General features: G+C 36.1%; 1 protein-coding gene across 2 annotated transcripts in view; it reads left to right on the top strand.

The window, feature by feature from the left end:
• Positions 1–14097, top strand: part of LOC137635000 (phospholipid phosphatase 2-like) — a 74004-nt gene that overhangs the window by 48112 nt on the left and 11795 nt on the right. For both annotated transcript variants that reach the window (XM_068367601.1, XM_068367600.1), the window contains 2 exons: positions 9821–9950; positions 12107–12286. In XM_068367601.1, coding sequence (XP_068223702.1) covers positions 9821–9950; positions 12107–12286 — 310 coding nt within the window. The remainder of the gene's footprint in view (positions 1–9820; positions 9951–12106; positions 12287–14097) is intronic.

The following is a 14097-nucleotide window of genomic DNA, read 5'->3' as shown; positions in this document are numbered from 1 at the left end:
CAGTGGTTATATAAATTTAATTCCCTCCTTCCTCCCCTCTAGAGACATTCTATGGGCATGGAAAATCTGAGGAATAATGGGATGGTTCTAGTACCTTCGCCAGAGGGCGCGCAGGTGTTACACCTGGCTACTCAATCTGCGATTGCCGCGAGTTTTGAATTTCTGCCGGGACGTCAGAGGCTAAAGCTATATTTATATAACCACCGGATAAGTATGTTTAAAAACTTATCTTATTATGAAAATATAATTTTTCCAATCTTTCAAACAGTGATATTCCCTTAATCCATCTTGGCATTCTCATCTGTTCTCTCAAGCTTTGCTTCCTCTTTTCATCTTAGATCCCACGTTTCCAATCCATACATTATCACTGGTCTTATTACCGTGCTATAAATATTGTTTTTTTGCTTAATTGGCATTTTCTTATCACATACCATTCCTACTACCACCTCCCACTTCCCCCAGGCTGCTTTTGTCCTATTCTCACCTTCACCCTTACATTCTCCCTCGTGACTTATAGTAGATCTTAAGTATCTAAATTGTTCCACCTGTTTTATAACTTTCATGTATGGCTATGCTCACCATAACTTCATTCTTATCCATATTTACTCCCAAGTCACCCGTCTCTAAATTCTCTTGCCCCTCTACAACTCTTCTCTGTAAGTCGTCCTCATTTTCAATGGTAATCACCAAATCGTCTGCTTATAGCAACTCTCACAACTCTTCATATCTGATCCCTTCACTTAACACATCCAAGACCAGCACAAATAAAAATGGGCTTAATGATGACCCCAGGTGTAACCGAACACTAACTTCAAAGGTTTCTGTTTCCCCAACTTGTTATTACTTTTATCCTTGTCCTTTGGTTCGCGTGATGTCAGGATCCTTAACTCTTACAGCATCCCAATACAAGAGTTTTGAGATCTCGGAATAAGTTTTCCAGCCAGTTGGAACAGGGACATCCTCCCTCCTAAGGATGAGTCTCCTATATAAAGGACGAGGGTTTGTATATTGTGTGGAAACAAGTGATGAATACTTTCCCCCTGATCACCAACCCCCTATAAAATCCCAGCTGCAATCAAAATGGCCTGTCATTGAGCAAGCAGGGGCTGGTGCTTCCCCTGCTATTGAACTGCTAACTACCGACCGGTTGTTGACTCCTTGTTATAATTTTTAACTACCGTATTCCAGCTGTTATCATTCCCCTATGTAAAGGATTCAGTTTTGTGTAGTTAGGGTAAAAAGCAATATATTTCCAAATTTGTCATAATTGTATTGTCCACCATGGAAGATAAATCACCTGTTGCAAGATTGATCAAATCTGATTTTTACAACTTTCCACTTGTTGACATGATGGGCAGGTGATAAACAAATTCAGGATTTCTGTAAACTGCAAAATGTTGCTGATAGATACATTTTTGCCACAAAAGGAATGGTTCACAGATCTGTGCTCTCTCTTATTGGAATGTTCGATGGGGTTGCCGTTCAAACCAATACTCTCACAACAATTTCTAGGGTAATGCTGCTAAACCCATACGAGCAACATCTTGCCAAATGGAGTCTATTCATCACATCTTTAGAAGGAAATGGTTTTAGAGATCCTCTAGGTTGGCATTCATAGGTTTCAAAAGTCAGTCTACTAATGATGTACTTTGTATAAAAAAATATTTTAAGTTACCGGAACTAACATTTTCAAATTAATACATTTCCTTTTCGATAACAAACTAAATTTCAGCCATTAAGGATACAAATTTATGCTTATTTTTCTGCTTGAGCTTATAAGATTAGATTTGTCCGTATCTGGCATTGTATCTATTACTTTTGGGTCTTTCAATATTTTAGAATTAAGACATAGTTTTGCAATATTGAAAAAGTTCACATCTTGAAACTTTGAAAAAGCTTTCGCTTAATTTAAGATCTCACAGGTAAAAGTTTGACTATGGCATCAGAAAATGATCAAGTGAGCCAGAAACAATATCTTCTTAAGTAGGCTTTGGGGGATCCCAAGATGATTTTATCACTTTTTGCCTTAATTCAGAGCTAAAGGTCTACTAAAATTTTTCATATTAATTTTTTGCAAAAGGAAATAGTCATTAGTTCATGTGATAATTTTCATTGACCGGTAAGAGCTGTTTAATATTATTTGGACGAATCAGTGGGCTAAAGAGTTAATGTGCCTAATTTTTTGTGGTACAGTATTAGAATTACAATGCAACCTTCCTCCTAGAATGAAATTATTTTGTTTTAATGTTTGGTCACAAAAACTCTAAAAGAACTGGAACCATATCTAATGGAAAATTTTAAAATTAGGCTTGATGATATAAGAAGTATTTTGACATCTTAATTTTTTTTCTTTATAAAATCTTTCTTTGGAAAGTGTTTTATAACCAGTCTATTCACTAAAAATACTCAGATTTCTGGTTTATGAATCATGATTGTTAAGCTTTAGGGCCTTTATTGGCTGCTGGGGATGGTGTCTGAAAACATTGTGAATTTAATTTGTTACTTTGGTAGATTTTTGCTTTTGGGTTTTGGTCTAATAACTTTTTGAATTTAATTTGTTAGTTTGCAAAATTGCAAGGGTTGTTCCACAGTTATTAAGGTTTTGTTAAATGAGAAATTAGGTGGTGAAGTCATATTTAGAAATATCAATCTGGAGTTCGAGTACCCAAAAAACTAGACTATAGGGAAGTCGAGGACATCTTTTGATTGATTATTTCTCTTTCACTGACAACCCACCACCACTAGTGTGTGAAAGTGAGCATTATGAATATCAGTATGCTCAATATCAGTGGAGGTTCATAGAAATAAACTGAATTTTAATAATCATGCCCACCCTCCTCCCCACCAACAAGTGGTGTCAAGAGAATACAGAATTTTTTTTTCACTTAGAGAAGGTCAAAGATGATACGACATGAGCAGTATGTTATTGTTAGTAGACGCTAGTTTTTCTCTTTACTTTACTAAAGGCATTAGTGTGTTGGAAGAAAACAAAAGAAGGGAAATTTTTCCCTTTTAAGGGGTAGCATCAGAATACGAAGCTTTCGGAGAGAAAGCAATATGAACATTAGGTGAGTTTAGAAATAAATTTTATTAAAATTTGATTTTTGTCTAGTTTTCAGTTTTATTTTTTTAGTTTCTGTTTTAATGCTTAACCCTTTTAATCTCAACTTGCAAAGCTGAATTTATCACTCAAATCCCAGGCAGTTCTTAGGGATATCTTGGTTTTAATTTGTCTTAGCTCAAAAGCTAAGAATTTAAAAGAAAATTCACCATATTGCTGAATGTTTCCTTTACATTGATATAAATTTTTACACTTTAAACATTTTATGGAGTGAATAATTAGAAAAAATTACCGGATTGAAATAAGTTGTAAGGGTCTTGAGTAAATATTCCATTAGTCTTGTATATTTCAAAGGGTTAAATTTATATATTTCATTGTAATGTCTAGTTGTAATCTATATCGGTTATCAATGCCAGATATGTAATAATTTTTCCATTTTAATTAATTATGGCTATTTTATTTTAGTTTTGATCCAAATACCATTTAATAATGTACAGTATTACTATAATATGCATTTAAACTTAAGTTTGTCATACAGAATTAGGTAGCTTCTCCAAATTGTACTTAGTATCTCAAGTATACTTATGATCCTACAGCACCCTTTACTTTTCTGTAATGGCTCCTCAGATGTTTAGTTTGAAGAGGATCACTCTATAAGTGCAATTTATTCATTCATTTGTCATTAGACATTGTTTATTTCAGTTCTTTAGGAAAACACTCAGAAAGTATCAAAGCAATAATATCACAAATTTTAAGTAATTTGTATTTTTCCTAACAGTACTTACCTCGAACTACTTTCTTAGGAGTATCTGGGATCTCATCCCAACCGACCAGAGTTTTGTGTAGTTTACCCTAGTCTCGTTTTCTATGAGGGGTAACCTCAGGTGAGGTTACCCCTCATAGAAAACGGGACTAGGGTAAACTACACAAAACTCTGTGAGGTTACCCCTCATAGAAAACGGGACTAGGGTAAACTACACAAAACTCTGGTCGGTTGGGAGGATATCCCAGATACTCCTAAGAAAGTAGTTCGAGGTAAATACTCCGTGTTGGAACAATTCTCTATTTAGAAGTTGATGATTCTCAATTGCCAGTAGCATTTCTTGCATCTAGTGTCTTATACATTCCTTGCTTTGTAAGGTGTATTTTTTTCAAGTTATTTATCTTTTATCACTTAAGAGAAGTTGGGTATTTGTCATAGATTCATTTCAGTCTATGAATCCTTTATTTCATATAAGATTTCACCCCTTTTCATCATTTATTTAAGCAGAGTTAGTCACCTAGTTATTGCTCTCAAGAAAATTCTTGTTTGTGCTTATTACCTTTCCCCAGTTTATTTACTCTATGCAGTATACTGCACTGCAAAGAAGAGTATATGAACTATGTGATGTTATTCTTTGGGTAAAGTTTGATGTTTAGCTTTATATTACATAACTTTTTAGTGATTTGTCTGTGCTCTCCTTAAGAGTACTACACTGTATAATCAATTGGCTTAATTTTCTCTTGATAAGGTGTTTTTATATTTTTCTGTATACCATAATGTATAGGTTTATGTTTTGTATTAGCTTACAAACTGTTTGCTACTAGTAATTGTATCCTAATTTTATATATCAAGATTTTTATTGATGATTAAGATATTTGAACAAGTGTAATAGTAAAATTTTATAATACATTTTCAAGTTGCAAATACTGTAGTGACTTTTCATATATGAAATTTTTTTTTGCTATGGCTTTGAATTTTTGCCTAATGTCTTTTTCTTTGGTCTAGTGTACTTGTATGAAATATTTTGCTAGGGCAGTAAATTTTTGCATAATGTCTTTATATTTGGTCTAGTGTACTTGTCAATACTCTTGTATACTATTCAACACCTTATATGCCTATTTAATCCTTCAACAGAGCCTCTTGGCTTCTTTACAGCAGCTTTTGTGGCCAAGTATTTCCCCTAAGTGAGTATTGCTTAGAGTACTTGCCTAAACAGTGGCTCCTTGTGCTCATAGAAGATAGTAAAAGATAATCAAGAGTACAATACAACTGTTGCTGTGCCTTTTGTTTCAGAACATTGTGGCACAGGTCAGCAATAGAATCTATTTGTCATTTGTCATGGTGAAGAGGTGCTATTTCTCAGATATGGCTACTTTTTCTTTATGCTGGCCACTTTCACTTTCTGCTGCTTATCATACCTACTCATTTCTTGCCAAGTTGCCTGTCACCAGCCTTGTGGTGGCACATGCGGTAACGTCTCTTGACTGGTGAACGCCAGACTGGGGTTCGAGCTCCACGCAGACTAGCTAGTTTCTTTGGTCGCTGCAACCTCACCATCCTTGTGAGCTAAGGAGGGGGGGGGGGGGTTTGGGGGAGCCTATAGGTCTATCTGCTAAGTCATCAGCAGCCATTGCCTGGCCCTCCTTGGTCCTAGCTTGGGTGGAGAGGGGTGTTGGGCGCTGATCATATGTATATATGGTTAGTCTCTAGGGCATTGTCCTGCTTGATAGGGCAATGTCACTGTCCCTTGCTCCTGCCATTCATGAGTGGTCTTTAAAGCTTTTAAACCTATCATGACAGATCCCTACTACCCTTCCCATTACTTGACTTATTTGTTAGAATTTATACTTTGTCCTATGTATTCGATTCCAATTCAGCCCATAGCGTATCTAGTATGTGTATGCGACTTGGCCTCATATAAGGTTGGGCTTAGATTTATTTTATTTCATGACTGACCTTTTACTCATATTATGTTTATGAGGTAGATGGTAAATATTTCTCTCTGCCATACCTACTCATGTGTAACCTGCTCCAATGATTATTACTCCAGTAATGATCTCTTGACCTTATTATCTCCCCAAATTTGAAACATATTCAGGTCTTGGATCCTCTGGACATAATGCTCTTCGCAAAGAGCATTGTAAGGGATCGCTTGGTAAAGTTTACTTCATAATTAAACTATGACAGTAATCTTCACAGCAGTGAGCTACATCTTTAAGGGTTACACATTGAACATAATATCCTCTTCCAGACTCCAGGTAACAGGCTTCAGGCTCTTATTTGAGAAAGTGTTATTCTCGCATCCCAAATACAGTAGACAAATCCATCAAGGCAGTAATAGCTTATGGTGTCCCCTATTATTGGTGGGTAGAAGGATGCAAGGACTGTGCTCTCCACTTAGAGTTCTTCTCTGATAAGGTCATTTCTGTAGCACTGTAGTAACAGATATTATGACTGGAGTTCAAAGTAGTCACTAGTGGAATGCCAAGTATATTTTTTACTTTCAATACTGGTGACAAGACCCTTCTCTTTTCTTGCCAACAGATTTCAGGACTTACAGCCATATTTTCTAGGTGTCTTGTTTTGGGATAATAAGGTGAAAGAAATAGATGGAGCACATATGGGATTAAGGTGGTGTCGGGTAGATCATTCAGTTTTTGTGGGTGTTTATAAGTTGTGGCTAGTGTTTAGTGATACTTAGGGTTGAGGAATGGTCATTGATCTTGACTAGCTGAAGAAATTTTTGTAAACACCCTCAGTAATGGAGGAGGTGAAGTCTGTCGTATACCATTTAGATTCAGAGTCCTGTTGTCTGGTAATTTCTCCCTAAGTTTTTACCTGAACCTTGATAGCAGTGGCACCATAAGCACATTTAAACAGTAGAAAACTTAGGAAGTATCTTTTCAACTGGTTGATGATAATTACAGTAGAATTAACCTTGTGAAAGTTTTCTAAACCCCAGACTTAATTTTAACGGAAATTAGTCAGACTTTTGTGCCTGCATTGGAACTTTGATTTGAGTAAAGTACCTGGGGATAATCATCATTATGGGGAAGGAATTAGTTCACCCAACAAGAGGACAGACTAAGGAGATTTGCATCTTTCATCCTACGAGTCTTACAAAATACAAATCCTCGGGCCAAGTTGTAGCAATTCTCGATCGTCTACTTTGTATAATTAGATACACTGGTTTCATGTAGTCTATTTAGTTCATAGCAAAGATGATATCTTATGAATAACTAGTTGTAACCTTGATGGATTTTTTGAATGACATCGTTAGCCATTCAACTTCTCAGCCATCACCTTGATGGATATTTTGAATGACATGCTTAGTCCTTTAACTTTTCAGCCTTCAACTGAATTAGGAATTCTGCATGATTGTTGGTATTGTGATGAAACAAACTTTAATAAAAATATTGCTATGTATAGGAACTCAATAGTTATGACTCATATAATTACCCTCCTACCTTCTATAACCCTATAATAGACTTTATTTGCTTGCCCACAGATATATGGAGAAACTACGTTGTTCTGTCAGACAAGACAAAAGACTGTAGAGCCAAGTAACATTCAGGACAAAAATTTAGGCTTACATACCCTCCTATTCTAGACGAGTAAAAAAAATGCGTAAAACGATACAGTATTTATTGATATATTCATACTAATAAATAGTCTTTTGTAAAATCCCTAGTAATTTTAATGTACAATTAATTTCCTAGGCCTCACTAATTCAATGACTTGATTTACAAGAGATTATTATTTGTGTACAAGAATTCTTCTAGGTCCAACCATACTTTTTAAAAACTTTAAGTCAACTTATGCTCTCTATAATACTTTTTTTTTACAGTGAAGTATTTTCTTAAAGTTTACACAGTTCGCTGAATAGGCCCAAGATCATTGATGGCAATACTTATTGAAAGGATTGTAAAAAGAAAGTATGATCTTTAATTGTGCCTAATGAGTAACTGTTTGCTTAATAAATAGTTATTGCTTACAGAGGTGGGTACCTGTATCTCCCATAGAAAAGGGTGTCGTGTATATCTTTGATAGTCTGAAGGCATTTTGCTAATTGGAAGTTATGGGTAGTCTGACAACTATTTTACAATGGAGGCTGGAAGATTTTTTTGATTGCACAGACAAGCCAGCTCCTTCGTAACACATAAGCAATTACGTTGAGTTACAATACTCCTCTGTCCTTGGGATATAAGTTGAGATGTTGAAAGTTCTCGGGGTAAGTGAATTCTGGTGAATACAACTACAGTACCTGAAAACACAATACATTTTATTATAAGTTCTTGACGTGTCAACCTATTGATAAGGACAAATGTTAGTTTATTGTTTATATGATGAAGATATTTATATGATGAAAACTGATACTTTTTGAAATTTTTAATTTTAGCTAATATTTTAAATAGTGACCACTGGATTTTAACAACTATAGCAATATATTTCAAAGCTAATATTTCAAGCAGCGACTGCCAAGAGGATGAGACAAGACTTGAGAACTTGGTAGATTGAATTGGTTTATCGATGGGGATCATGGTGACTATGGGAATGTAGCCTCTTGTGTTCCCAAGGAAAGCGTTCTTGGCCCTATTTTTATATTGTATTTGCATGATATGAGGATTGGCTTTGAAAACTTTGGATTGGATTAATGAACTTGGGTCGTATGATACAACCCTGGGTCTGAGAAAGGCCATCCAGTGCAGACTTTTAACTGGAGGGAAAACCAAACCCAGTAGATTGATTAATATGGTAGCAGTTGTGAGGTTGGACAGCAAGATGGAGATTAAGAAGCGAACGGCATTGAAGAAGACGACTGTCGTAATGTAGCTAGGAACTAAAGGGATGCTTCAAAGGCTTTTTTAAGTAATGCCTATAGTACAGATCGTGAGATGCATTGATGACACTATCGTCCTGTGGTGTTTAAAACTTTGAAAACAACCTTGTTGCTTATGCATACTAATGTATTCTACTCTATACATCAATCCCATCTCCTGAGATTAGACTTGAGGCTGTGGATTCTCTGAGAGAAGCCTTGCTAATTTTTTTTATGGTGGTCTTAAACTCAAACCTGTTTATTAATAGTTCCATGACATATCTTTTCCACCTAAATATTTCCATTGACAATGTTTCTTTTGTTTCTTTGACTGCATGCAGTATATTTGAAATTCTGTGTAATTCTAGAATTCAAATTTGCTTTTGACGAACATATTCCGTCTTTCCCAATCACACAAAAAACTTTTACGAGAAATTCTTGCTAGAATTTTTAATGCATGTTTACTGGAAGTTGGATGAAACTTTTGAATTATTTATTTCTAATCCCATAGTTTGAATATTGTTCTGCCTGGTCTTCAGCAGCTGGTTCTCATCTTAAATAATTGTACAAAAACTTGAGATTTAATTACTTATCCACATACTAACCAACTTTTGTATTCAGGTCCTCCAATACTATACAATCCGCTTGTTGTATGATTACAGTTAATTCTAACATTCTTGCATTTTCTTTCATAAGGTTCACAAGGCTAATTGGATTCTTCTTGCTGTACCCAAATTGGTAATTATCTTTTTAATCCAACACTGGATGTGGGGCACTTCTGAAGTTAAAATTTGATGGGCACACTTTGATAAGCAGGTTGACAATTCTTTCCATTTTTTGTTAGTTAACATTGATATTTATCTTATTTGAATGTATCTTTTTTTTTATTCTTAAGTTCTTTTTCCACACTAAGGTGCTTTCCCTATTGTGGGCCTCGGGTTTGAAGTAATCTGATTCCTAATATGGTGGCTGCTTGGCTTATAATATCATTAATACAGAGAACCATAAGAAAAATTTGAATTAAGGATGTTTAAATATTAAGATCACTATACTAAGGTCCTTTGAAGGTTAGTCATATTAGTTACTTCAGACGTAGGTGTTGTAGTCCTTTGAATTCTAAATTTCATTACAGCATGTAGTATAGGAACATTATTTGCTTAAGAATGTTTTCTTTCAGATATGTAAGAATCTCTTGGAGGGACTGCACAAACCCTTTAAATTTGCCACAGCGAAAGTTAGTAGATGCAATGAAGTCTTTCCCATCAGGTCATGCATCTGTGTCTGTTCACTCTTCTGTATTTGTTATAGTAAGTTTTATTTCATATTTAATTTTGTTTATTGGAAATTTTTAGGTTTTGAAATTTTATGAAGTTTTGTATGCATGGAAATAAATCTATTTGTTAAATATCTAGATAAATAAATTTGTTGTATATTTAGAGAAAGTATAGAGTTGTTATGAAGGAGGATAAAGAAATATTCGGCACGTATACCCATCCTAATTACCGTATATTTCGGTGTATAAGATGACCCTTTAAACCAAAAACTTCACCCCAAAAATGAGAGTCAACAGTAACAAAAATTTAACCTTTAATCCTGTGATGTATCAGTACTGGTAACTAGATACCCTAGCCTAGCCTAAGCTGATAACTGCCTCGTTGTAACTACCGATGTGAATATTTGTATTTGAAACAATTCATTCTATAATGCTACACTAATAATGTAATAAAACACCTACCTGATAATTCCACAGTAAAGGGCATTTGTAAATTGTATGTTCTGATCAGCTGAGCGGTGCTTGTAAACAAAACCACTTCTGGGAGCGCTCATATTGGCTTTATATTTTCATGGTTTTGCAGGTGATTCCATAATGACATATAGGATAACTGATGTTTATCATTAAACATTTATTATTATTTTGGAGGTAAATAATAATTTTGGATCATAGACAACCTTTATTACTCAATAAAATACAAATTTGACATAGAATTTAGAACAATTACAATGGTTGTCTAAAAAATGTAAAATTTAAAGAAATAGCAACCCCTATTTTATTCTCATAACCAACACTAACATTATCAATATATTTAATCAAAAGCCTTCAAACTCTTCACATTCATCCCTTTCTGTATCAAAAATTTTCTCAAACATATTGGGTGAATAATCGCAAATTCCGTCTTCGTATAGATTCCAATCTGGATCTGGTGAGTCGACATTGTCTTTGTCCTCGCTATTGTACAAGACATCATCCTCATTACCATCCATAGCATTAGATATCCTGCATTTTTTAAATGATTTGATTAAACTTTCAAATTTAACCTTCACCCATGCTTTCACAAACTCGCAAAGGATATCCAATGAGGCAGCACGCATTGCTTCCCCTTTAGTATAAGAATTCTCTCCGTTCATTCCATAACAATCTAACATCATCTTTAAAAGGCTTGTTCAAGCTGACATAAGTGGCTGTAATACAGAACTCAGACCACCAGGAATTACTGCTATATGTGTTAGTTTGAGATAACCGGGATTTAGAATTTGCAGTTATGCGACTCCAAAACATAACCCATACCAACATACTGTGTTGGTTTTTTATGCCGCCCGGACATCTGTTCCGAATGTTATTAATCCATAATTTCACACCATTTTCACCATCCATCCTTTCTTGCGGAAATGAACAAAATCACCAGAAGTAAATGTTATTTTTAATGGTTAGGATAGAAGTCAAGATCAGGCTGAATAAAAGAAAAATAGTTTCTGTTTTTACCATTATTCATTAGCATGCTGTTATCATGCTTACTGGCCATTGTTAACTAACAACATTTTGGATATCCTCTAATCTTTATTTTTAAATGTACAAACTACCGATTGCTTTTGTTCGTTGATGAGCATAGTTAGCGCTTAAGTTGTTTGGAATGTTTCGAATAACCCAGGCATACAGTACTTACATTTGGCCGTAAGCATGAGGAAAGGATTGATGTTATTTTTGTTGATATTCATGTTAATACTGTACTTAATTTAATGTTTTTTTATTTTTTATGGGCAAGGTGAGCAAAACCACAAATATCGTTGGAGTTTTGATTTTTAAAGGTTGTCTTATACCTACGATATGAGCTAAAATCAAGAAATTTTGCCTAGAATTTGGGCCCCATTTTTCTTATCTGTAGGTTGCCTTATACGCCGAAATATACGGTATTACATTAAAATATCTGCACATCCATATATATGCACATTAAAAAAATTCCATGTACATTATAATGAAATTTATTTTATGTTAAAAAACCTTTCAAGATTGATTGTCGGTGTTAGTGTTGATGGTCTATGTTGAGAGTTGGTAGGTTGGGATAATAATCTGCTGCATTTTATTTAATTTAGATAATGTAATATAAAGAGGTTCTTAATTTGTAATACATAGTATTGATTAATGTTTATTAATGTTTTTACACTTAGTTTTTTATGGTCCTTTCAGGCATACATCCAACAACGCATCAGTTTGAGGAACAGTTATAGATATTTAGCCCCTACTCTGCAAGTAATTTGGGCAGTGTGGGCCTTGATTTGTTGCCAGTCAAGAATATGGGATAATAAACATCACTGGTGGGATGTCCTTGCCGGTGCATTTCTTGGAGCATGTGGATCATATGTGACGGTACGTATGATGTGGGAATAATTATTATGTATTCATATAGTAAAATTTTATATAAATTATTCAACTGCAGGAATTTATGATTACATGTAGGATTTTCTCTGCTTTAGGCTTTAATTTTTATACATTTAAACAAAAAACTCATTACATGCTTAAACTGTAAAATATAGGTCATAACTACTATAATGTGCAAGAAATTAACATACCACAAACCTATAAATTACTACTTGAATAGGTTTATTTTGTTGAGCTTGACTGAATCCTTGACATGTGGGCACTTCTTTGGCCAAGATAGCACCATGAAGCATGGCCCTTTCTACTGCCAAAATAGCAGTATGAAGTGGTCTTTTCCATGGCCCCAACAGTAGCATGAAATGTGGCTCTTTACATAGTTACAACATCATGCTACTTGGGTATTTCCATTGCCACAACTGCAGCAGTATAATCCTTTCCATGGAAATAGCTGAGGCAGTGTGATCCTTTCTATGACCATAACATTGGCAGGGTGGTCTTAACCATATTAGATGGTCTTAACCATATCGTCAACACTAAGAGCATAATCCTTTCCATGGCCATTAATATAGACGTAAAATTCCTTCCATGGCCACAATAATAGCATGGTTCTTCTAATGGGTCGAGTAACAGAAGCAAAATGGTAATTTTCATGCCCCAGCAGCAGCATGGTCCTTTGTCCTTTTCATGAACACTGTAGCATCATGATCTTTCCCATGTCCCAGTTGCATCATGGTCCTTTCCATGCCAAAGCACCAGCATAGTCTTTTCCATATCCCAGTAATACCATAGTCTTTTCCATGCACCAGCAATACCATGGTCCTCTCCATGCCCCAGCAGCAGCATGGTCCTCTCCATGCCCCAGCAGCAGCATGGTCCTCTCCATGCCCCAGTAATACCATGGTCCTCTCCATGCTTCAGAAGTAGCATTGTCTTTTCATGCCCCAGCAGCAGTATGCTACTTTCCATACCTCGGCATGCCTCAGTAGCAGCAGCATGGTCCTTTTTAAGTCCCAACATCACCACAGTCCTTTATATCTCAGCAGCACCATGGTCCTTTTCACGTCCCAGCTGTACCATGGTCCTTTTCACTTCCCAGCAGCACCATGGTCCTTTTCACGTCCCAGCAGCACCATGGTCCTTTTCACGTCCCAGCAGCACCATGGTCCTTTTCACGTCCCAGCAGCACCATGGTCCTTTTCACGTCCCAGCAGCACCATGGTCCTTTTCACGTCCCAGCAGCACCATGGTCCTTTTCACGTCCCAGCAGCACCATGGTCCTTTTCACGTCCCAGCAGCACCATGGTCCTTTTCACGTCCCAGCAGCACCATGGTCCTTTTCACGTCCCAGCAGCACCATGGTCCTTTTCACGTCCCAGCAGCACCATGGTCCTTTTCACGTCCCAGCAGCACCATGGTCCTTTTCACGTCCCAGCAGCAGCATGGTCCTTTTCACGTCCCAGCAGCACCATGGTCCTTTTCACGTCCCAGCAGCAGCATGGTCCTTTTCATGCCTGAGCAGCAGCATGGTACTTATGGGCCCAGCATGGTTCTTGTTATGTCCCCAACAGCAGTATGGTCCTTGTTGTGGCCTTAGCATCATCATGGTCCTTATTAGGGCCCTAGCAGTACCATGGTCATTGTAATGCCCCCTATCAGAAGTATGGTTTTTGTTATGGCCTCAGCAGAAGTATGGACTTTTTTATGGCCCCAGCAGTAGCATGGGCTTTATGGCCCAGCAGCTTGGTCCTTGTTATGTCCCAGCATCATAATGATCGTTGTTATATTCCCAGAAGTAGCAT

This window comes from Palaemon carinicauda, chromosome 45 (assembly GCF_036898095.1).
Source record: "Palaemon carinicauda isolate YSFRI2023 chromosome 45, ASM3689809v2, whole genome shotgun sequence".
Lineage (NCBI taxonomy): Eukaryota > Metazoa > Arthropoda > Malacostraca > Decapoda > Palaemonidae > Palaemon > Palaemon carinicauda.
Note: the sequence above shows the minus strand (reverse complement) of the source record. Positions and strands in the feature narration are given on the sequence as shown.